Consider the following 25,173-nt stretch of genomic DNA (forward strand, 5'->3'; position numbering starts at 1 on the left):
ATATATATATATATATATATATATATATATATATATATATATGCTAAAGTTGTAGTTTGTCAACCAAAGACCTCTGCTTCCACTTGCACCTCAAAGGCATTTTAATTAATGCTTGCAATCTTTATCTGAGAGAATGTCACTTTTTCCACATATTTGGAAGAAAACTCATAAAGTCTATTCACTAAAGGCATCACAATATACAAAGATAAAGTCAATGCCACCCGCCAATGGCCTCCCGGACACATAAGGTCTAAGCTGCCTTTTGCCCTCCATCCCAACAGCCGCCACCATTTACCTGCTAATTATTCCTTTAATTTGGGAGTCTTTCTCCACTTGCTGTTGCCGTAGCTTCCTCTCACTGTCGTCGAGTCGATTCTGGTACTGTAGGAGGATCTTATTGGTCTGCTGCTCCTGCGTGAGGAGCCTCCGCTCGTACTCCTCCAGCTTTTTGTGGGACATCACCAGGCGGTCTTTCAGGGAGTTGATCTCCTCCTCGTACTCCCGTACCTGAGGCAGAGAGGTGGAGAGAATGCTAAATTAGTAAGGTTTAAACCAGGTTTAGTGTTCACATGCCTTGATTTCTCAGTGGCTGGCGGATTTGAAAGATGTCTATGCACATTCATTAAGTTACAAAACATACTGGAAAGTGAAAAGCAGATTCCAAATGTTCCAAATGAAAAGGCTGATGTACAGTAAATTTACCAAACACTGAAAAAGATTTAAACACTTGGCTGATGGCTGTTGTTTCCCACACTTTAAGACCTCTGCACTTTTGTGTTGAGACCAGATCTGACTGCCATCTGCTCAGCAATGACGGACATGACTCATTGTTCCTATGGGCATGAATTTAAAAAAAAAGTTTTTTTATGTAAAGGGAAGTTCTGAAACTAGATACCTACCCTGTCCATGCGTGACTCATCCATGCTCTTTGAGTACTCCTTCAGTTTGAACTCTTCACGGTCAATCCGCGAACTTTCAATGTCAGCCGACAGATGAGGCATGTTGGAGACCCAGGCCACCGTTCGCTCATTGGCTGGGGTTGGGGGATTGAGGGTAGATGGAGTTTGGGAGCCCTGGGGAGAAAGGCCAGCAAAGTGAATGAGAACATGAGGTTCTTAAGTTGAGGAGATTCAGTTTCATAAGAAAGCTATTTTTCTGCAGGCTTTTATGCAGAGGGCCTCAGAGTTCATACATTTTTAGCTGGACCCTGTTGGGACTCAAACCCTTATTCCTGACAATGTTAGTGCCATTTACAATTAAAAGCCAAATACAGTAACTGATATCTTACACATATTGTTGGGAAATAGTCAGACGCACAGGTGCTGATAGAAAATACAGGAGAGAAGAATAAAGAGAAATAAAAAAAAATCAAAGCGTGCAAATGTTACCTGTTTGCTCATGGTGGGCTTGAGCAAGTGCTGTTGCTGAGGCTGTTGCTGTGGTGACTGTTGAGTGCTCTGACTGGTGGTTCCCTGTGGACTCTGGCTTTCCCTGACAGAGCTCTGCTGGTGGGGCAGCCCCGGGGCAGTGTTGTCTTTGACGGACAGCTGCCGGGATCCGTGCTGCCTTCCGCCGTAGCCGGACTCCGGTGACTGGAGGAGATTGCCGCTGGGCGGTCGTGTTTTAGCCAGAGCAGCAGGTGCAGCAGCCGCACTGACGGACAGCTGATGGGAGGTCTGGGACTTGACACGCTGGATGGGAGGCGGGGCAACAGAACTCTGGCGCACGGGTTGGACTGTGGTGGGGGGCGTGGTGGCCAGGGAGGAGTGGGACGTTCCTGTCTGGGAGGCCAGGCCCATCATTTGTTGTTGCTGTTGGAGGTTATCCTTAGGAAGAAAAATAGAAAATAACAGCATAATTAGCATTTTCAGTTATTTCTGGGGCAGATGATGCTTCTTTAAACTTGAATGAGCACCGTGTCAAAAATAATGCTAGAGGCTGCGATGGTTGGGAGTGGGATCCCGGAAGTTTAGTTTAAGTGATTGATTGATGAGTCTTTTCAGTTGCATGGCCACCGTCCACAAATTTTTGATTGCCATTTGTCACTAGTTTTAATTTTTTTATGCACTAAATTTAAAAAAAATCAATCAATTAAACGATAAGGAAAATATTGTTAGTTGAAGCCTTAAAGCCATCAGAATAATTTAAAAGAAACATAGTCACAGAATATAATGAACACACATGTACCTGCACATGCGTGGACATCTGCCTGCGTCCATATTCAGCCCTGCTGTAGTCGTCACTGTAGCTGTGTGAGTGGATGATGCTGGGTTGGCCCAGGTGATTGTCCCTGGTCCTGAGGGTGGACAGGTCCTCGCTGCGAGAGAACCCCCCATGGGCGAACTGTGGCATGTAGGTTGGGTGAGAGGGATCAGGCTCTGGGGCTAGGAGCAGGGGTGCTGGAGGTTGAGCCCGGCTGTGCTGGTGATGGAGCTGTTGCTGTTGAGGCCCATCCGCGGTCGCCAGATGAAAGAGGGGATTCTGGAAGGAAAGCGGGTAGCGCATGGCGGCGGCCTGCTGTTGCTGCTGCTGGGATAGCGAGTCGGTGGTGGTGCCCATCTGGCTCAGCTGGCTCAGCCGAAGGCCGCCGGACATGCTGGAGCCGCCAGAGCCAGCTGACAACCTCCCACCGGCCCGCAGCTGGCTGCTCAGGCCTGACCCCAGGCCGCCACCGCCTCCGCTGCTCAGCCCACCGAAGCTGCCCATGCCGGCGATGGAGGCCTGGGAGGAGTTGAGCATGTCCACCGACTGCAGGTTAGACACGCTGTTCATTCGGGAATCCTGGAGGTCCATCATAGATACGCTTTTATTGACACTGAGCATCTAAATAATGAGGGGAATGTGAGGCTATTGTGCCCCCTGATATTATGTATGTTACTTGGCCACGGATGATATGGGTGAGGGTGGTGCGGGTGTTTTTACCGCGAGGCCTGGATATCGGAATGCCTCAAAGTATTTCCCAGGAAATACCGCTAGGATGAGTTGCGTGATGAATCAGTGGAAAAAAAGCAGATGTCATGATATACTACAGCCTCGATCACACGATGGCAGATTCTATTAGGTATGACTAACATGCACGTCATACTAACCTCACGTTGATAAAGATAGACCTAGTGGATGGGATGATGGTTCCCCAAATCAGTATGATAAAACTCACCTTAGGATCTGGTTCCGTGATGTCGGAGCTGCTTGTGCAGTAGGCCGGGCTGGATCGGGCCAAGGGAGGGCGTGATACGTAAAACATGTCTTTGGAGGACGCACGATGGAGCTGGTCACGGTCCTGAAAACCCATCTGGGAGCGGGATGGCATGACCCCTCCGGTGGAGGTGGGGGAAGGCAAGCGCGTGATATCTATAGAGCTGGAGAACAGCAGTGAGTAAGGCCAACAAAAGCTGAAGATAGAGACGAAGCTGGAATTAGAACTGGAATGATTCGTCAATTGATCAGTCGACTAGTTGATCTACAATAATCCGCAACAATTTTGATAATCGATTGATCATTTTGAATTATTTTGAGTCTTTTTTTTTTTAGGATAAAATGTAGTCACTGGTTTCCTTCATCTTGTATATAAGTGAACATAAAAACAAAACCAGAGAAATCATAAATCAAGTTTCATAATTTGATGATGAAGTTATTTGAAGCAGATAGACAGTTGATGATAACATTTGGTGTTAAACGTCACCGACCTATTAAGATCCCTCATCATGAGATTTTGGAACTCTGATGAGATGCCCCTGTTGAAGCTTGGTCGTGATAGCAGCCTGTCTGTCTGCCGCTCCTGCACCCTGTCTGTCTGATGGCTGGGCTGCCTCTGGAGGTGTGGGTTACGCAAGGCCATACTGATGTCATTCAGGAGGCGAGGCAAAGGACCCAGTTTGATGATAGCATCCTGTGGTTCAAAGAAAACCAGTTTTGCTGAGTTTTGCTGCGGATTTAAAAAATAGTTTATTTTTGAGTTATCTAGTGTAAGGGTTTCATTAAAATGCCATATGTCATCCTCCACCTAAGTTAATGACGGCTCAAGGCTGATTAATGACTTATAACCTCATTTATCGAAGTCTGAGACACTTTTGAAACTGGAGTCTGAGTTTGGCTTCTTGGTAATAAAACCTGAAGTGATGTACAGGGGGTGGACACAATAACATGATAACCTGCACAATGTAATGCTATTCAATGCAACAGTTCTGAAATAAATATGACTTTTGTGTTCAGAAATGTGTTTAGAAAATTTTATTTAATTTAAGCCGTAATTACTTGTGGTTTTGTACTGGACTAATGTATTATCACGTGTAGCTATTTTTTATTTCCCTTTACATGAGAGTACAATGTAAGTTTCTAATCCCTGTACGGTAACATGATCTAAAATACAGCAGTATTACCAAAAAAAAACAATGAATAATTGATACAAATTCGTGATGAAAACTTTAGAGAAATCCTGTGTAAAAGGATGAAAAATCTAAAAACAAAAAAAGTTTATAATAGCATAGATGATGTGTCATGTTTGGGTTTACCTTGCTGAGCTGAGCTATGACCTCCCAGAGAAGACTGTGGAGTATGGACAACTCCCTGCCCAGGTCAATGTATCCCTCAAAGCCGCCTGCATTGCTGACACTGTCCACGTTGGAGATCTCATACAGGAACTGCTGCATGGAGCCCCATTCCATCTCTAAAAACTCATTCATGAAACACATATACTCCTCTTTATTGCCAAACCTGCAGGTGGGAAAGACAGAAAAGGCCATTGAGGAGATGAAAGAGAATAGAAAGTGAACAACAAAACAATTGTCCAACACATGACAGTGGTGATAACTGAGGATAACTTTTAAACTGAGATTCTCTTTCTTACAAAAAAGATAATTTATGTTGACTGCCATCTTGTCAAGACCAAGAAATTACAGTACATTTGGAGAATAATCCATGAATATAAACAAATGTGTTGGTTTAAAATGAGAGCTGCACACGGTACCTTTAATACATCACTTACTATGTGGTTATGAGCCAAATAAACCAAACTGAGACAAATTAACATTATTAGTTACAGCACAGCGGTGCGTGTATTAATACTATTTGGGGTCCATATATAGGAACTTCACGTTTTTAGCACAATATAATGGAAAATTAGGGACAATTTTTAAACAAAATAGCGTTATAATGGAAATTCATGTATGGTATGTTGATTTTATTCAAAGCATGATACTTTTCATAGGTACAGAATGAAAGAACAAAACTTGTTACGTAGTAATGAAAGTGTCTGGAAATGTAAACCAGGGTTCAGTCCTCGGCCCACTAATTTTATCCATTTTAATCAATAAAATTGGATACAAATGTTTCAGTCTTGCTATGATAATGCTTTTATGCAAATGACACGGTAATTTACTATTGTGTCCATTTGTTTTAGTCAAGCTTGTGTCTGATATTTTTTTTTAATTATAAATATGAATGCAGGTAAACTATGCGTATGTTGTTATTGTTTTCCAAGAGGATTCCAGATATTAATTTTAGAAACATTTTAAGCACTGCAGATAAAACCGAACATATTTAAACGTGAAAATATTTGAGTATTTCATTTATTTTAATTGACTTCACAAATGAACACTAAATTATCATTTTAGTTCAGAAATAAAGGCCTGTTTTTTGTACTACAAGAAGAGATGGGTGCTTCTATGTTTTTTTGATTATAGGTTTTGACTGAATGCTTGGTGTTTAAGCATGTTGTATAATGTCTTGTGTACTGGTGTGTAGTGGTGATTAACTGGATGCAAAGTGTAAAAGCTGTAAATTATTGAAATAAAACTGACTTGGAGAAGTTGGCCAGGTTTTGCACTACTTTCGCGATGAGGGTGAGCGTGCGTGAAGTCTGCTCGTCGGGATACTCCTGGGTGAGGTTGAAGAGTGATGGGGACATGATGGCAGGACACAGGAAGCGTAGGAAGAGGGAACCACTAATGAGACGGTCAGCGATGTCTTCCCGACCTCTCTCAGCACAGCGCACTCTCCATGAGGCAAAAACTTCCTTTAGCTCTCGAGGGAAAACACTGTGAAAGGGATATACTACAAGTCAGGAACAGAAACAAACTGTGGAGAGTCGGAGTTTCTCCAGTTCCCTGTGAAAGAATCTGAAGTCTCATGTGTCTTTATAATAGCAGATAGGAATAGACACACTCATAACAAGGCACTGCATAGCTACTTACCAATGGGAGTTAACAATCTTGCAGAGTGCTAGTTCACAGCACATTCGGAGATTGGCTTGGTGGTCTGGGAGCACAGAGGGTGGTGTTCTCATGGGGTCCACTTCACAATTTTCCTCTGACTCATACAAGGCCCTTATGAACTCCCCTAAAAATACATTTCATTAGTAACAGCAACATGGTAGAAATCACCAAAATCAGTTCAGTGTTGTTATGGGAGAGTAAAAAGCAGCAAATTCAACAGACCGAACGCAGTGTTGCCATAAGACATGCTGCAGTTTGGGTAAAGAGTCATGACTGTAAAACAAAGACAAAGCTGGGAAACCTGGGTGGCAGGCTAATTAGCCAACAAGCTAACTGCTGTAAGTTGAAGTCAAACCTTCAAACAACTCTAGTAGGCTGTATCTTTGAGCCAAAACACTTACTTTGAACCAAAACTAAATGGTGTAAGTAGAAAGTAATTCTAAGTAAAGAAAGGAGCAGTCTACATATTACAGAATGGATGTGTAACAACTACAGCAGCTACTTGAAATTAATTTAGGACAAGAAGAGATTCTACAAAAGGACAACATTTAAAGTGGTGTATTTTTTTAAATTTTGTTTCATCTTAATCTAAAGTTTGTTCTCATCATTCTACCCTTTTATTAGTTGATTATATATATTATATTATCAATATATGATATTATTATATTTTAATTTAGGTTTTCCGCCTTTTATTTGTTCAGATGTATTTTTAATTATATACCATTTGATGTAAAGCAGTTTGAGATGTTACTTTTAATTAACTGTATTTTTTTTTAACATTTACCATAAAATTACATTATCTTGTCTAATTTCAACTTCCTGTTTAAATGTATCAAGAGTAGTGGTGGTTGACCATAGTAGTTCCAAACTACAATACTATTGTCAGGGTGGCAAGAGCTCAGTTCGTGGGGGAGTTGGCTCGTGAAACTAGGGTTGCTGCTTTAAGCCCCCCTACAGACTAAGTACGGAGTGTGGACTGGTAGTTTGAGAAGTGCTAGTTCACCTTCTGGGCACTGCCTAGTTGCCCTTCACATCTCTCCATCAATGCATGTGTATATGTTTGTGCATGTGTGTGTATGTCAGGCCTGTGTGTAATGTTAAAAAATCCCCCCGGGGATCAATAAAAAAGTATTTCTTCTTCTTATGATTTTGTATGTGTTTGTGAAACCATTCATTATTAAAATTAGGCTAATGACTACAATATATTATACTGTATGTCCTTCCCTTTAGGGGGGCTGTATTTCTCTACTTTTGAGAAGAGCTGTTTTTTGATCGCACAGACGGAGGCACTTGAGCTGTACTTGGCTAATCACATACTTCAATATTTCATGAAACTATGTGCAGAGATATGAAAAGGTGGAAAATTTTCAAATTGCTCTCGTCAAGCAAAAACATGGAGGCAGACTGACACAGAAACAGTATCTTAAGGTGGATTTTTCCATTAAATAAAAGTTCTGCCATACCAACACTTCCAAAAGTTAATGTCCTGAATATTAAATCAGTTTCTATTTGGTGTTGCACAGTTGCTTCAATTTATACAGTGACAAAATCCAGTGTCATATGCCCCACTGTTCTGGCTCACCTATAGCATCCTTGAGGTACTTATGTCCGATCAGTTTGAGGTACTCTTCTATGGCTTTGGTGGCCAGAGTGTTCTCTCTGAAGATAAGGTGTTCTCGGTCTATGAATCTGTCTACCTCGCACATCGCCATGTCTGACAGGAAGTCCTAGACAAAAGAAGGAACTTAATTACTGTTCTTTCTTATAATAATGTTTACCGCAGAAATACAAAAAGGACTGAAAAAGCTTTGTTTTGGCAAATTTTCACATACAGATTAGTCACATAGAGGTGTGCCTACCTTAGCTTTCCCTGTGCTCTGCAGTATATGCACCAATGCACAGGCCACTTCCTCTTTGCTCTTGACACTCAGCACAGGCTCCAGCACAGCACACAGGGTGCGGTAGTTATTGGTGACGTACTCTGCAAACTCCTTGTACAGCTCCATGGGCAGGATGTTCATGGTCTGGAAGCGGGATTTGAGGCGTAGGGATGCGTTGATGATCTTCCCCCCTCCGCCACCAGCTCCCTTGGTGAGGACGCTGGGTTGGATGACCGGGTACCACTGCTCCACAAACTGACGTCCAGTGATGCTTGAGATGGGGATGCTTACAAGTCCTAAGTATGTGCTCTTTTCCTTAGAGAGAGAGAAAAAAAATATATTAATCGAGATAAGCATGTGTCAAAGAAATGGGCCTCCTATGAAGCTCCGCAGTGAGCATTTCATAAAAAGTCTAAAATCTCAAAAGAAAAACTTAATTTAAAGCTTTTTTACTAAATAAGTAATGAATAGCAAGACTAACACTAGATCCCTGCAGTGTCGTTTGAAGCTAGAAAGGAGTTGTTTTGCTATGAGGGTGTTGCTCTTTCTCAACTGAATTTGGAAAATAAATTATCATATTTGTGACTCATTATTTATTCTTTTGCTTAAAAAATATATTTCCAAAAGTGACAAAACTTAAAATGCCAAACAATATGCCAAATAACATAAAATGACTTTAACACAGGGGGTTGATAGGTTTGTTGATCCATGGCAATGACTCAATGATTATGTCATCAATTACGATTGTTTCTACATTTTCTTTCTTTTGAGCTGGCACTCTGCTTTTGAACAGACTCACTGCAGTTTCCTTGCAACCCAAACTATGGATTTTGCATATTCATAAGTGTTTTGTTATGAAGCCATTAAAGCAAATGACAAAGACAAAAGCAATGCCATCACAGACAAGACCCCATTTTGCTATTGGCTATTTTATTATTAAACCACTGAATGACAATGCAGCTATTTTGTATAATGTTACATCCTCACAGTACGTTATTTTCTCATCTCCATGTTTTTGTTAAAGTGATAATCGAATAAGACAAATTGTTCATTTCTGTTATACAAATGATGGAAGAGAATGATGTTGTGCAATGGCTGAGAATGACTTTCTACTGACTTCTAACTTTAAAATTAACTTTCAGGAATTTCATCACCTCATAACTAATATATGGTGAAATTGTTAAAACACTGGTCTTTATTTACATACCCAGCATTTTCCGAGTAATGTTAGTCCAATGTTCACACTAAGTTCTGTTTGTGGTCCTTACCATCTCCTGAGGGAAATATCCGGCTCATTAGCTGCTAAATGCTCCACCAAGTAGTCTCTAACTGTGGGTGTCTGCTGTTTGGTGCTGGGAAGGTACTGTAAAGTTGTTTTTTAGAGCTTTTTTGCTGAAAATAGCTGCCTACTGTGGCTAAAAATGACCCTGGGTGTGAGGAGAGACCAAAATCAGTAAAGTTGCAGGTTGAACAGCTAAACAATGACCTGGGGAGCTCCAGGTTTGGGTGATAATTCTCTGTAGGGTCATCGAGTAACCCCTTTAACACTGTCACAGTTATATGATTAATTGTATTACATTATAGCCACTTAAGAATGAATTTTAGGTATAATTGTGTGATTGAGTCATTTTAAGCTATAAAATCCTAGCACATCTATGAGCAACAAAATGCTCAAATAAACCAAACACAACTACAGTGCTTCTGTCAAGCTAGCCATTGTCAGACCTCCATGTTACCCTACAGATCTCTTTGTCACCTTGCGTCTCTTCTTGTCTGTCTCTTTGTATAGATGAAGGCGTAGGTTGCGGACGGCTGGCAGGTTGTTGAATTCAAAGTGCTCGCCCCAGAAAACGGTGTCGGTGCGGGGCTTGCTGGTGGTGCGTGCATACAGCATGTCGTCCAGACAAAGTTCGCAGTAGTAGCGTTTCTTGGCTGGAAGTTCGCGGGCCTCGATGATCCACAGTTTGAGCACATTGTCCACCCTCCGGCTGTTGTCCTGCATGGAGATGAAGTCAGGTCAAATAAGGTCAAGTATACACTGTCATTAAAGACGCTTTCCAAGAAAAGACGATACAATGTGGGAGGGGGGGCATGACAAACAGCAAAGAAGAATAGTTCAGAGATATGGTAATAGAAGATGAATAATGGGTGACAGCAGGTCAGCCTGCGGGAGTAAATGACAGGAAAGAAATAGCTGGTGGATCGGAGGCTATACTTGATCATTTGCTCTCCATTCTGGACTTGAATGCAGAGGCAGACAACAGCATGACAGAGAAACAGACAGAGAAGAAAGATAAGACAACGTGGAGGATAAGAGTAGATGAGTGGTTTCACTGGCTGAAAAAAGTAATTCACTTAAACGTAGAAAGACACAAATGACACAATGCACATGTGCTGCAAAGACACGGGACAAACAATGGTGGTAATGTTTCTGTAGACAGCTACACTTCCTAATCGTGATCACAAAGCCCAAGCTATATTTGACATCCCCCATGGCAGCGCAGTGTTGATTGCAGAGTGATGTTTTAGCAAACGGGGGGTTGAGAGTCATTTCAATTGGGTTCAAATGCCATTGTTGTTAGCCCCGTTTGCTTCAGGCTATTTAAGTCCTATATTTGGCAACTCAATATATGAGCATCAGCTAGATCCACAGTTAAGTTTTCCATTTGTATGCTCTTTGATAACCAGTGCCAAACACAAGGCTTAATTAATTCCAAATGTCTGAGTTTAAATGTGCTGGGCATCTGGTGGCTCAGTTTGCTAGTGCACGAACAGTGAAGCATCACCAGCATGTGCCCGAGTCCTGCGCATTGATATCATGTTACATCCTCCTTAGTTACAGTCAGATCTCAATTTTACTTCCAAAAAAATAGTAAACATGAAGGCAAGATTGAAGTGGATGCTCACCTTTTGAAAAAACAAATGATCAAAGCTCAAATAGGGAATTAAAAGGCTCCAGAAAGTTAAGAAGCATAACGATAATCTGTGTCTCTGCAGTAAGTCTTATCTCTGTCGGTGCATCTGGTCTGAGATGCACGGTGCATGGTGTTTAGGGGTAGGAGGGGGATGATTTTGGAAAGAGTCCCCGTGTGGAGTCCTTGGAGCTCCATGACTCAGCCAGCACCCCCGCGGCCCAAGCATCTGGATGAGGGCATTCAGCTCAGGCGATGTTTCATCTCAGTCTGGCTTAATAACTCTTAGTCCCTGGTTGCCATCAAAGCGGCATCTCTTGCATGCCTGTTCACTTTTTTGATAACAGTGAGGGGGGATATGGGACACTTTTACAGAACTATGTAATCTGGGTAAAAATTAGGATATTGTTTTTTGAGCTGATATAAAAGGCTAAGACTTTTTGATGTTTTTTTTAAAGCTGAGGATGGAAATAAAGTCACAGAGCCTTAAAGCTGCACTAGGAAATATTTGTGAAAATACACCATTATATCTGCTTAAATCTTACAGTAGAGATGCATTCCGTGGTGTCAGATATGAACACACTGACATTTGGCCTCATGCAAGAATATTTTCCTATTCTGATCCTAAACCGCTCTTTTTTTTGTGAGGTTTGTTTGTCTGAGTGATCCAAGTTGGATTTGCCAAACTCCCTTTACTGGATAAATGCATCCAAATGCACAAGGAGGTGCATCTTAGACTAATATAAGAGTCAAGGAGACATTATAGTCATGGAGATATTATATGGGATAATATTATAGCCTAGAAAGTAGCCAATGTTTCACTGGAAGGTGCAACATAACATGCATAAAATATTACTATATGCATGTTGAAGTATGCCAAAAAGAATCATACAATCTTAAAACCCTTAAACCTAACTTTCAAATGAGTATACACACACGCACACACACACACACACACACACACACACACACACACACACACACACACACACACACACACACACACACTATATCATATTTATACTCCAAACTCATTCATATTAAAGGTATTAAGAGCAAAGGTCAAATAAATGAGGAAAGGCATCTATACAGGTCTGGACCTTTTCATGAATTTCCTTTGGCCAAAAAGAAAATTCTAAGTGTGAAAAAATTGGTGAATGCCATAAATCTCTTTACTCCTACAGGGCTCTTTAAGAACCAATCTTTTCAGTCTTTTTCAATTGTTTCTTGCATGAGGCCCACAGTGAGAAGGGACCTGGACTCACTAGTATTCAATCTGTTGCCTCTTGTCCCTGCAGTATCCTTCAGTATCAAGTATCACAGACACGCTGGGTTGGTAAACATAAGCCTGCTGTGTGCAATTTACTGACATCACATTACCTGATTTGTGGCTATCAATGCTTTTCAAAAACAGCAATTTGGATCCTCCACCCAACAACATTACCTTGTGCAGCTTTAATATTTGCGTGGAGAAGCGGCTAAATTGTTCAACACAGACACACACAGACACAAGGATGGAGTTCACACAGAGAAATGAAGCGGTGTGCTCTTATTGAAAACAGACAACAACGGGAGACGGGGAGGAGAGAGAGAGACACACAGACAGAGGGATCATCCTTTTTTTTTTCTTCCTCTACCGCATCCCTTTCTCTCCCCTCACCTTGTTGGGCTTGACAGCTCTCTGCAGGTTCTCGATCCATTTGTCTCTCTCTGCAGCTGAGCGACACGCAAAGCACTTGGTTCCCGATGCCGTAGTCACCTGAGGTTATAGCCAATGGTAAGTTCAACAACCACAGCCATTAGTTACTATGGAGACTGCAACTAAGGCGCCAAAACAACGTCTTGTATTCACTCTCAACCTCTGTCATGTTCCACTAATGGAAATATGAAAAAAGCTGACAGACTCCTGCAGCAAATTATTAGGGACTAGGGCTTATTTCAGTGTCCTTGTTTCTTTTATTCCCCATATGTAAAAACACTTTCAAATCACATTCTCTTCAACATCACTGGCACTTGTCAGGACGGAACAACATCTTTTCGGGTGCTATTGTACTGCTCTGTACACTAACGCTTTGTGTGCGAGTGTACAGTTGTTTGTCCACGCTGTGCAGCTCAGTTCTCACCTCAAAGCAGTACTCTTGTCCCAGAATGCTCGAGTGGACAGGTTTGATGACGGCGTCCTCGTCCAGAGTGAGGTCCAGCGCCTCGGCAGCGCTGCTGGGAGACAGCAAGGACTCATGGGAGTGGGACTCTTTGAAGCTCTGCATCAAACGGGTCCTGGGAGGAGTGATAGTTGGGGTTAGATGTGGAGAGGGGAGGCTCTTTTATTGAAGGTTGCATTACACTTTGGTTTTGTGTACACTACAGGAAAGTTCTATTTGTCAATGTATGAAAACATGTTCATTCTAAACCTCAGCGTACTAACAAACTTATAACTGCTATACGATATGTTGAAATATGGTAATAAAGGGGGTTTTAACTCCTCCCCAGTATCTATCTATGAATATCTAGTGTCAAGAAGAAGACAATCAGCTGGTAACACGAGATGTGTCTGTCTGCAAAGTTGAATATCAGCCAAATATACAACATAGGAAAAGCTTTGACTACTCTTACTGTAGCCTTAGGCAGGAAAACTGCTACAATTGGATTCCGGGTTCTGCTAAGATTTTTCCTACATTGACTTTATAGTATTTCTGACTTTCCAACATTTTAACTGGCTATCAACGGCAAGTAAATAGTCAAAGCTGCAGTACAGTATTAACCTTGTATCGCCAAGAGCCAAAGGGAGAGAAAGAGTAGATGCTACACTTCAGGACATGAAAAATAATGAACATTTTTGAAACGATTCACTGTTAATAATTTAACAGGCAGCTGTGAAGTGGACTGACTGATCCAGCTTCTAATAGCACAATATGCAGTAGTTGGTTTTTTGGGACAATCCAAATGAAAATTCAGAAAATGCTCATTATAACCTTGTTTGAAATGTACATAATTGCTCGTATCGTGTCAGCAATTATACAGTATACAGAGTTTTATCTTTTTGTCAATTTTTTTCAAAACAAAGATGATTGGGGGCAAAAAGCAGTATTTACGTAGCTGTCTTTACAGATAATTCCAGGCTTTCCCCTGCAGGAAAAACATTTTAAAGACAATTCTTAATATATGGTTAGTCTTGAGACACATGTGTGAAAAGGTATAAAGCCCATCCATCATGCTCACCTACACACTTACTCCCACACACATATGCACGCACAGAGGCATGTAAAGCACACAGTCACTACACCGTATGACATACGCATGATGACATGCAGTGAGTCTAACCAGAGAGCGAGGAGGGATGGTCAGGTGTGATGAAGCCCCTCAGAGAAGAAAAGAGAGGATGGAAATCAGGAAAAAAGAAAGAAAGAAAAGATACTGTATGTCCTCCGTGCTGCGTCCGACTCTCAGCTTCTCCTGTGCGCTCTTTTTGCTATTGTCTATGTTCAATCATAACGTTCATAAACAGAGCACTGAATACATGTAGGGGACCGAGGAGGGAGAGAGAGAAAGAGAGAGATAAAAATAGACCCAGTGGAATGAGTCAGATTGAGGGGAATACAGAAGAGAAAAGAGAAAGAGTGGGGGAGGTCATGATGGGATGTGAGAGAAGGAAAGGCTAGGAGAGGAAGGAGTGGATCGAGAGAGAAGAGACCTCTCAGAGGAAATCACTTTGATTATGTTAACAGTGGATCCTTTGGAGAGGAGGAACGTGAGAGCATGGATTAGTAAGAAAGGGAAGGATTGGGGACAGAGGATACAGAGAAGAGAGCAAGAGTGCTGGAGGTAAAAAAGGTCTATGCAAGGTCTCAGTGGGGTGCTGAAGCGCAGGAAGAGTCAAATGTGGAAAAAAGACACACACACACACACACACACACACACACACACACACTTTCACTCTCACACACACCCACAAACACACAAACACACACACACACACCTCTTGCAAATTGTTTTTAACGCGTCACGACTGATGAAACTCACGTCTAAGAAAACAACCTAAGCACCTGTGATGATAAACTGGAAACAAGGATTCAATTAGCAGAAACAATTCTGCACTTAAAATGTAGAAGTATTGACAATATTGAGCTTTAGTGTCACTGCAGTGTCACTGCAGTGACACTAAAGCTGAACACATTTGAGAGCCAACACTATGCAAAGAAATTTACCTGAACTAACAAACTATATAAGTAGAGCTGAAACAAAATCAGGCAATTAGTAAATTGGCAGAAAGATGTTGTGCAACAGTGCTGAAGCTACGCTTTGGCCACGCCCCCTTTCACAACTGTATGACGTAGAGTCCTGTGTGAGGTATCATTGAACTCAGAAGGGAATTCTTTTCATTGGTGACGATTTGCGGTGTCTGAGTGGCACGCAAATGCACGGTCGCAAGGAGCAACCCCGACACATGCAGAGGTGCGAGGGCCCGTCCAACGCTGCTTGCAGCTTAAATTTAATCTATAATTGGCATGTTACAATTATAGCTGTGTTGTATTCAATTAGTGAGGTGATTGATTCTGTGACGAAACAGGTGTCAATTATGGCTCATATTTAAAGAAGGAAGGAAGCAAATGTTGTGCATGCTGGTTATAGTGCATTTCACACTGAAATACTCAGCAAAATGTGTTGTTCCAAACAGTGTTCTGAGGAACAGCGGATTTTAATTAAAAAGTTGATTGGAGAGGGGAAAACATATAAAGAAGTGCAGAAAAGTATAGGCTGCTCAGCCAAAATGATTTCAAATCCCTTGAAATGGTATCCGAAGCCTGAACGATGTGGGGAAAAACGGTCAACTGCCATTCGAATGGATCGAAGAATAGCCAAAATGACTAAGGCTCAACCAATGATCAGCTCCAGGAAAATTTAAAGAAGACTTAAAGTTACCTGTGCGTACTGTTACGACCAGAAGGCGGCTATGTGAAGGAAAGCTATCAGCTAGAAGCCCCCGCAAAGTCCCATTGCTGAAAAAAAAACATGTCCTGAATAGGTCAAAATTTGCCAAAGGACACATTGACTGGCCAAAGTCGAAATGGCGCAACATTCTGTGGACTGATGAGAGCCACATTGTTCTTTTTGGGTCTAGGGGCCGCAGACAGTTTGTCCGATGACCCCCATGCACTGAATTCAAGCCACAGTACACTGTGAAGACAGTAAAGCAATGTGGTGCAAAAATCATGTTATGGGGATGTTTCTCATACTGTGGTGTTGGGCCTATTTATCGCATACCAGGGATGGTGGATCAGTTTCAATACATCAAAATACTTGAAGAGTGTTGCCTTATGCTGAAGAGGAAATGCCTTTGAAATGGGTCTTTCAACAAGACAATGACCAAAAACGCACCAGTAAGCGAGCAAAGTCTTGGTTCCAGATGAACAAGACTGATGTTATGAAGTGGCCGGCCCAATCCCCGGACCTCAATCTCATAGAAAACTTGTGGGGTAAAATCAAAAGTTCTGTGTCTGAGGCAAAACCAAGTAATGCAGAGGATTTGTGGAATGTAGTTCAATCGACCTGGGCTGGAATACCTCTTAACAATCCCTTGAGACATTTTTCAGTTTATATAGTAAATGTTTGAGTTTTTATCAATTTGGGTCATGTTCGGATTTGGAATGCAGTGTTCCCAATGCATGTTATGGAATTAAAAGCTATTCTAAGGATTGTGAGCATTATTCACTTTTTTAAACACACTGCTATTATTCTGAACACAGCTGTATAAGGGTGTCTTGGGCGTCGGCATCAGACGCTGAGGGCCACTGACCAGCATGATTGCAAATTGAACATCTTTAGGTTTTGGACAAAAACAGAAGACATCACCTCTGGCTATGGAAAATTATAACAGGAATTTTCCAAGTTTGTGACATTTTAGAGGCTAAACAATTAATCTTACAATTAAGAAGTAAAAGAGAACTAAACAGTATAATTGATAATAAAAAATAAGCAGAAAATTATTCTTTGCAGGACAGAAATTGCTCTAATTTGCATTTAGGTCATCACAGGACACTGAAGCTCTGCTAAAAAAAAAAAAACAGGCTACGACATAAATAACAATTATGTATGAGTTATGTGACAATGTGACCTACAGTACTGCAAGGGAAGGAAACTCTGAGACCCATTGGGCATTTGCAGGAAGAATCAGTTAAAATTAATTATTGCAAAAATATACATCCTTGTTTTAGAGCCTGTTTGGGAGCTCAGAGGCTTGTTTATTGGTTTATGAATTTCAGTCCATGCTGAAAAGCAAATACTCTCTGAATAAAAAAAAAGAAAAGAAAGAAAGAATAATGATCAAAGCTGCAGATGCTGCAGACATGCCTGACAGAAAACATCCAGAGTAAACCAGAAGCTGTGAAAATGGCAAACAACCTCGACTTGACTTTTTTGTCCGTTCTGTGTCTCCTCAGACCAGCGGTGGATGATAGACATCTACAACCTTCCCGAATGAATAAATCATGTGGAAACGCACCTTGGCAGACACCTGGCTCGGGAAAGGTTTTAGCGCTCTCCTGAGTGCACTGTTGCCCTGTGTTTAGATGATCAAGATGACCTTGTTCACATCTGAAGTTTGGCTTTGTCTTGGTTGCAGCTGTCCAGTGGGAGCTTACAGATAAACTGAATGGACAAAATTTAAGCTTAGAACTATTAGTGGAATAAGTCATTTGTCGATTAACAGACAATTAATTAGCAATTATTTTGACGAGTGAGTCATTTTTCAAGCAAATATTCAAAACATTTAAATTTATCTTGTTCCAGCTTCCCAATTGTAATGAGTGGCTGCGCATCTTCATCTTATGTGACAGTAACAGTGAATATTTGGGATCTGGTCTGTTGGTTGGGCAACACAAGTTGTGTGAAATGTCATGTGAGGTGTTAGGGTGTTCTGATTGTGAAAATTGGGATTTTTTAGTATTTTGTGACAAAACAACCAAAGAAATAATTGATTCATTAAGAACATAATCATTAGTTAGCCATAGACAAAATATTGTGGAGACCTCCTTTTCTAATGAAGTACTGTTTCCCAATTGGGCATATTTCTAAAATATCATAACATCCATACCATTCCTAAATGTAGAGCTGTAGATTAAGAGAAGATAAGGAAGACATGAGTTTTTGTGCTATAAGACCAAAACAAAAAGTTCTTAAAAATTTGAAATGTGACATTTACAATTTAGTTAATCCTAATTGTATGACAGTTTGACAACACTACTTGAAAACTGAAAACTTCAAATTATATAAAGTATAGTATAATCTGTCATATATTATCCTTTTTCTCCAACAAAATAACTTTTCTGCCAAAAAAACTTCGGCCAATCCAAAATTCGGCACTCTGAGGACATTTTTCCCTCAAACATTCGCTGTGTAACCGTTGTGCTGCTGTGCCTGACGAATGCCAGCGCTGCTACAACTATGTACATGATACAGAGGAGGTATAATTAAGAAAAATCTCCCACTGACTCATTATGGTCTGTACAGCCACCATATGGCTGTCTGCTGGTTGCCATGGAGAGAGAGGGGATGTATTTTCATCGCCCCGGCAGTGAAACAGCTATGGTGCCGAGTGTTTTAATTGTAAGTGACACCGAGAGTGTAAAATAAACAATTTATTTATAACAGTGATGGATGGAGACAGAGATAAAGAGGTTGAGAGAGAGAGATAAAAAGAGGTGTAGCTAGATAGATTCTTGCGTTTTAAGGCCAAACTTTAACAGAAAAGGAAATGAAACACCTTTTCTTGTACCAGTAAACACACTTGTAGTCCTAACAAGACAGTCCTATCTATGGTTCTAACACAATAATACAATTTCTTCCCCTAACTAAATTGGTTTACACTTTTGAATGACCACTAAGTGTTATGCATGCCCCATCCCCACGTCCTGTTTCAATCGTAGAGAAACTTAATATTGTATAAGTAGATGGAAAAATAAATCGTTTGTGATGCCACAACATTTACACACACACACACACACACACACACACACACACACACACACACACACACACACACACACACACACACACACACACACACACACACACACACACACACACACACACACACACACACACACACACACACACACACACAGGCTGGATTTCATACATAAATGCAACTACACCGTGTTTGCAGATTAACACAGCCAAACACAGCCTGATAAAACAGATTAATCCAGGTAAAAATGCTTGAAATCACTCTCACACGCTTACTCACTGACCTGTCTTGGTCGGCACTGCGGAAGCGGGGGAGGATCATGTGGCGGAAACTGCTGGTTCGGTCCAGTTTGGGCTGACTCTTAGCCCTCTTGATCGAGCCCTTCAACCTTCTACTGAGGAAACTCTGGAGCGGGTGGAGGAGGAGAGCAACAACAAGGGGCAAACAGATGGAGGAGGAAAGGGAGGATGTGCATGGCGCGAAGTTACAGAAAGGAAGAAGTGGTTTGTCGTGAGTTGGAGAGGAGGAGTAGAGTGGTGAAGAGAGGATACAAAGATTGACAAAGTGTGATGGTTAAATAAAGACCATGGAGTCAGCGTGGTTTGTGTCAGATGCATGTAAATAACACCAAAATTAGATGGGGACACATACAAATGAAACAAATGACGCATGACGGGGGAGAACACAAGGTACATTTATTATCAACAGGAAATCATACAGCCACACATGTCCACTTGTCACAGGGAACTGCAGTGTCCTAAAAGATCCTGTGGTGGGCAGTGGTGAGCCATAGAGTCCAACCACAGGCTCAGCAGTACAAACAGCTGAGCAGTATGTCCTACATGAGCTTTCTTACATGATCAAATAACTTGACGAGGGAGACACGTGAGTTGGGGTCCGTCCCAATGTCCACGGTTGTGTGACATATTTCAAACGCTGTATTTTTTCCCTTTCTTCTAAATTTAAATGGGCTTGTATTCAATACAACAACAAAAAAAGGTTGCAGGCATTTAAATGGAGCCTGCTGTTGATGCAAGGACAAGGGGGACAACCCACAGGTCTAACTAAACTGGCAGCGCGCCACTAACTACATGGCAGCGCGCAATACCACAGTGAACACAATATTGGATGATGGATATCTATCTTCCATAAGCAGCCGGAGCCTTCATTAAGCTGTTAGCCGAGTGGTGTTCAGTCTGATTTTTGTTTGCTGATTCAGTCCTCTCAGTCTTTTGATGTATCAGCATTTCTTTGAGCCCTGTTTACCATGTTAAAGCTCTCCATCTCTTTGTTCTGATGGTCACTATTTTTGCTGAGCTCACAAAAAACTCGATGACAAGCAGCAAGCTCTTCTTTTGTTTTGATAGGTTTGAAAACGCAACAAAAAAACTTTAGGAATATGAATGTCATTTTTTATTTTTTTATGTGGTGAAAATGCACCCACTTTGGGAAGCACTGGTCTCAAAGGACAAAGGTCTACTGTACAAAAGTGACATACCATGAAAATACTTTAATGGTTTCGGTATGATAAACAATTTAAGGGCGCAACATATTTCTCAAAATCTTTGACACAAGGATATGATATTCAAGATTTATCTTAACACTGTCTGTGATGGTATTCTTATCAGTCGCATCAAGAAGAGCAGATTGTAACCCCATGTGGTGGTTCTGCTATAACTATAAAGTTTGCACATGCATATTGTTCATGCTGAACCCAACACGTCATACACTTAAACTTCTTCATGCCTGCTGATTTTTGATCCTTCTCAAACCTGCCTATAGGAACGCTACTGCCAACAGCTGGATTGATGTGGCACATGTACATGTAGACAGTGATGGTGGTGTATTGTGGGATACATTTTCATACTGTGGATCTGAATACTGCTTCTAAACCGTAGCAGAAAAAGTGTGGGACAAGTGCACTGTGTGATGGTAGTTTTTTGATGTGGGTGAACACCAACTTGAGTCCTCAGGACTGCAAGCGTAGGTATTGGGACAGACCCTTGGTTTACAACAAACCTGATTAGACTACAACCATGACTTTACAACAGCAACCTGCAAACTGATCCATTCAAAGGGGGCACAAGTGAAACAAGACATTTGTGTAAAATGTATAAAAACCCTGCAAACTTTTCCATTAAATTGTATTTCATTGACAGCAAGTGAGAAAATAGCAACATTTCACTAGTAATTATTAATTAAGTAATTAATATTTCAATATATTGTGTAATTCTTAATATCTTGGAAACAAGAGAAACTACATTAAAAAATGTGACATTTCCCACCCAAAATAAGTTTTGTCCAGTCCACTAATAGCATTTTAAAACCTAAACAATCACATTTTTACGCTTGTAGACTGTACATGTGAAGTTTCACAGCTGGTTTCATGCTCTAAACCTTAAAACTGAAAGCTGCGAAGGTAACTTTAGAGCTCAAATCACGCATAAAATATCAATTTGTGGTTTCTTTGTCTACTGCTGCTTAAATAAGTTTCCCTCATTCAGCTTTCAGGTGCATCCTGAAAGACTCAGATTTATAATGTGTATACCTATAGCATAACAGCAGTATTAAGTGGGAGAATGACTGGAGGGAAATGACACCTCGTCATTTCGCGTGAGTCAAATGGCTTTGAAGCCAGTCTTGAGGATGTGACTAAAGACTTGGCTCCATCTGCTACTTCCAAGCTAATGGCCTGCATGACTAAATCAAATTTGATTGGCCGCTCCGTCTGACACTTTAGGTCTCAAAATGATAAAGTATTCAATACAGAGAGAGAGAAGCCTAAATCCCAATAAACCAACATAAAGGAAGGTAATAGAGTGAAGGGGGGGAACTTCATCTTCAGTGGCTACGTTTGCATGCACAAAGTTAGTTCATTCCAATTTAAAGGTGAATAATGAGGTCATTTAGTTTGTTTCAGCCCATTTGCTGCAATCCACATTTAATATTGTGGTGTGATGGAATAAATACATGTACTCAGGTACTTTATACTTCTACTCTACTACAATTCAGAGGTACATATTGTACTTTTTACCCCACTACCTGAATTTAATATGATAACCTGCAAAATATTTGACAATGTAGTTTATACTTGTGTTACACTCAGAAGGGCAATTTTCCTGTTATTTCCAATTATGAGTACTGTTACTTTTGTTAATTTAAGTACAATTTGCTAATAATATAGTATAGTACTTGCACACCTCTACTTAAGTGACATTTTCAATGAGAGCCTTTTCCTTGTAATGAAGTATTTTTTGGGATCAAATGAGTCTCTTGTAGGCAGTTAACACAGCTTACATTAAATGCTGGTACTGTATTTGTGGCTATTTTTAGGAAGGTATACGGTAAATCCAGGTGCCATACACAGGGCATGCAGGTACCACTACACCAGGCAATGCGCTTTTTAGGGATTATTTTTTTAGCCAAGATTTTTATTTCTGCCTTTAAGTGTCAGATGACTTACAGTAATCAAGATGTAGCGAAATCACAAAGGCTGCCTGTGACTTTTTTAAAGTTTTGCCTGCATCTTAAGTTCACACTACGACACCCCATCCCACCCTTTAGGCTTCCTCATCCAATTAGAGGAACTGAAATATTGATATGACAACTCATCTCAGCCACTATGAAATAATAATGAATCTTTGGCCTACCCAAAGAAGTCCTTCACATTTACTCTAATGGATTTTTTGGCTCATGTAATGTTCAAGTCTATGAAAGGTGTATACAGCAACAGTGAATGGGCAGTAAAAAGTTTCCTGCAAAGGGAGACAAGTCCTGTTATTTCCAGCTAGAGTGACAGTGTCTAAACACCAGCATTAAAATGGAAAGGAGAAGGGCAACATAGACCACTTGCACAAACTTAATAAGACACCAAAGCACCCTTTAAGCCCTTTTATGTGCCAATTGTATGTTGCCTTGGATAAAACAGTAAACAGATTATTTCTGTCCACAGACAGAATGTGTTTCGATGCCAGCTCCTCCTCCCACTTTGTCTCAAGTTGTCTCTAGTATAAAATAGAGACATGATGATCCCAGAAGAATAACAACAGTGACAGAACATTTTTTATATTCCTTCTCTTTTGTTGACAATAAAGAATCATACCAGGTGTTTCATGTGTTTTAACCCATTTGCTGCAAGTTCTATTTTTTCAGATCACAGTTAGTCATTACAATTTCCTACCATTACAGGTTACTATCCAAACAAAAGTGTTTTTTTAGTATTATAGAGTCTGCTAATTGGTTTTCGTACCACTGGCAAAGGTATGGAGACCAATGGCTGATTCAACTGGTGGAAATTTTTTTTTGCATTTAAAAAGAGGTTGTATTCAAGGAGCTAAAACTTGCAAACACACTGGTATGGCCCTTTGTGTACTGTTCCATCAATTCTGTGAATATGAGCCAACAGTGAAATGAGTGAGATGTTTCCATGTTGTCATGCTAAAGGCTTCCTAAATGTCGTAGCCAGTGTCACTGCTTCAGCCATGTTTGTGTCACATACCTCGACAGGGGGCAAAGGTGCAATAAACGTTCTTCCTGCCACTGGACTCGAACTGGCAGCCCTCCAGTCTCCGCCCCAATACGAGAAAAGGGGGGAGGAGGAGGAGGAAGAGAAGGCAGCAGGCGAGTGGGGAAGTGTGAAGGATAGGGAGGGGGAGAGGGGCAGCGAACGGGGCATGGGGGGCGTGCCAGACCCTTTCTTGGAGCCTTTTTGCTGCTGCTGCTGGCACAAGGTGAGGGAGGGCGAGATAAGCAGGGAGAGGGGAAAAGGGTGAAGTGGGGTGCCACCGGCCCGGTGGCCACAGGTGTGTGGCGGGCCTAGGGCGGGAGGAGGGAGGAGGGACAGTGAAAGGGATGGAGGCAGTGAGCGAGGCCGGGAACAGTGGGGGTTACTCACGGATTGTCGGAAGGGTTGAATTGGGGCAGTGGGAGGGACCTCCATGCTGGGCTGCTTCCCAGTGGCTATGCTCTTCCGCCGGGCGCGATGATCTAAGAGGCAGAGAAAGAGAAAAGGTTGACAGGTAAAACTCTAATACCCATCATTGGAAAGGAAACATCCAAAAGTAAAATGATGGCAGAACAAAAAAATTATGGCACCAAGACACAGATAGAGCCAGAAGATGTGGGGAGAGAAAGAAGAGGCCATTGTGGAAATAAACAGCTACGGGAGAGCTGTTATTGACAGTCAACCTGCAGGAATGAAAGAGGGCAGGAAAGAATATGAGCGGTAGATAGAGGTCAAAGGTAAGCGAGGCAGAAGAAAAACCTTGCTGGGTGAAACCCATCCACCTGCACTGCTGCTGCATTTACTGCTACGCGCTACGCACACATAAACTCAAATAAACCTTCACACGTGGAGGGTAGAAGGTTGACAAAGTGGGCGAGAGACTATTGGAGGGATAGATTTTCTGTCTGAACATCAGATGAGGCGAATGTTAACAGTCTGCAGGTTATGGAGAGGGGAGGGGCTGGGAGATGCAGGGATAGAGAGGAGCGAGCATTAAACAAACAAAGCACTTATTGACTTCCGTCAGTGAGTCGGTACCTAATGCACTGAATTGGTCAGTAAGGGAATAAACTCCTGTCCTATGCTTGATGGATGACGGAGAGAGTGCAAATGTACAGTTAGAGAACACAGGAAACAAAACTCAGGAGGCCTGGTTGACCTAACCACTACAGAACCAACAAATTGCATCAAAAAACAGAGAGAACGTAAATTTAAACGTCAATATGTTACATGTGTCACCTGTGTTGGCAATGTATTCCGCTTCCCTATCCCTGTTGTCCTGTCACCAAATGTTGAAAAACTCAATAAAATGTCAGGACTGTAGCTCTGGCTCTGCATCACTGTGCTCAAGGGGAAATATTGTGCATGCACTGTATGATGAATGTGACTTTGGAGAAAAATAATGACCATAAATGGCCCTCATGTTTCACAGAATAGAATTACAAATCTCACTGCGTGTTGATGAATCAATAAATGGGTTGTCCACCAAATACATCTCTGACTTGCATATAAAGTATGAAACTGCGACACTTGTGAAGCAAATTAGCAAAGGAAGTAAAGTGTGTCTGACTGTCTCCCTTTAAAGGCAGGCATAAACTAACATTTTGCCAAAATTTGATAGTGACAAAAGAGATTCAGACAAAATGCGTGGGTAGAGAGAGAGAGAGAGAGAGAGAGAGAGAGAGAGAGAGAGAGAGAGAGA

The 25,173-nt window shown here is 41.4% G+C and overlaps 1 protein-coding gene across 15 annotated transcripts in view; it reads right to left on the reverse strand.

Moving 5' to 3' along the window:
- syngap1b (synaptic Ras GTPase activating protein 1b) overlaps positions 1-25,173 on the reverse strand; it is a 146,115-nt gene that overhangs the window by 20,124 nt on the left and 100,818 nt on the right. For 8 of the 15 annotated variants that reach the window (XM_032518082.1, XM_032518088.1, XM_032518086.1 and 5 more), the window contains 16 exons: positions 23,466-23,953; positions 19,251-19,372; positions 13,128-13,281; positions 12,665-12,763; positions 9,849-10,088; positions 8,072-8,407; positions 7,795-7,939; positions 6,192-6,336; positions 5,799-6,035; positions 4,512-4,713; positions 3,687-3,925; positions 3,158-3,359; positions 2,188-2,781; positions 1,389-1,826; positions 900-1,073; positions 296-507 (listed from right to left, as the gene is read on the reverse strand). In XM_032518082.1, coding sequence (XP_032373973.1) covers positions 296-507; positions 900-1,073; positions 1,389-1,826; positions 2,188-2,781; positions 3,158-3,359; positions 3,687-3,925; positions 4,512-4,713; positions 5,799-6,035; positions 6,192-6,336; positions 7,795-7,939; positions 8,072-8,407; positions 9,849-10,088; positions 12,665-12,763; positions 13,128-13,281; positions 19,251-19,372; positions 23,466-23,953 — 4,027 coding nt within the window. The remainder of the gene's footprint in view (positions 1-295; positions 508-899; positions 1,074-1,388; positions 1,827-2,187; positions 2,782-3,157; positions 3,360-3,686; positions 3,926-4,511; positions 4,714-5,798; positions 6,036-6,191; positions 6,337-7,794; positions 7,940-8,071; positions 8,408-9,848; positions 10,089-12,664; positions 12,764-13,127; positions 13,282-19,250; positions 19,373-23,465; positions 23,954-25,173) is intronic. The other 7 variants (XM_032518093.1, XM_032518097.1, XM_032518083.1 and 4 more) reach the window with 6 other exon arrangements.

The sequence above is a fragment of the Etheostoma spectabile genome, chromosome 6, assembly GCF_008692095.1.
Source record: "Etheostoma spectabile isolate EspeVRDwgs_2016 chromosome 6, UIUC_Espe_1.0, whole genome shotgun sequence".
NCBI lineage: Eukaryota > Metazoa > Chordata > Actinopteri > Perciformes > Percidae > Etheostoma > Etheostoma spectabile.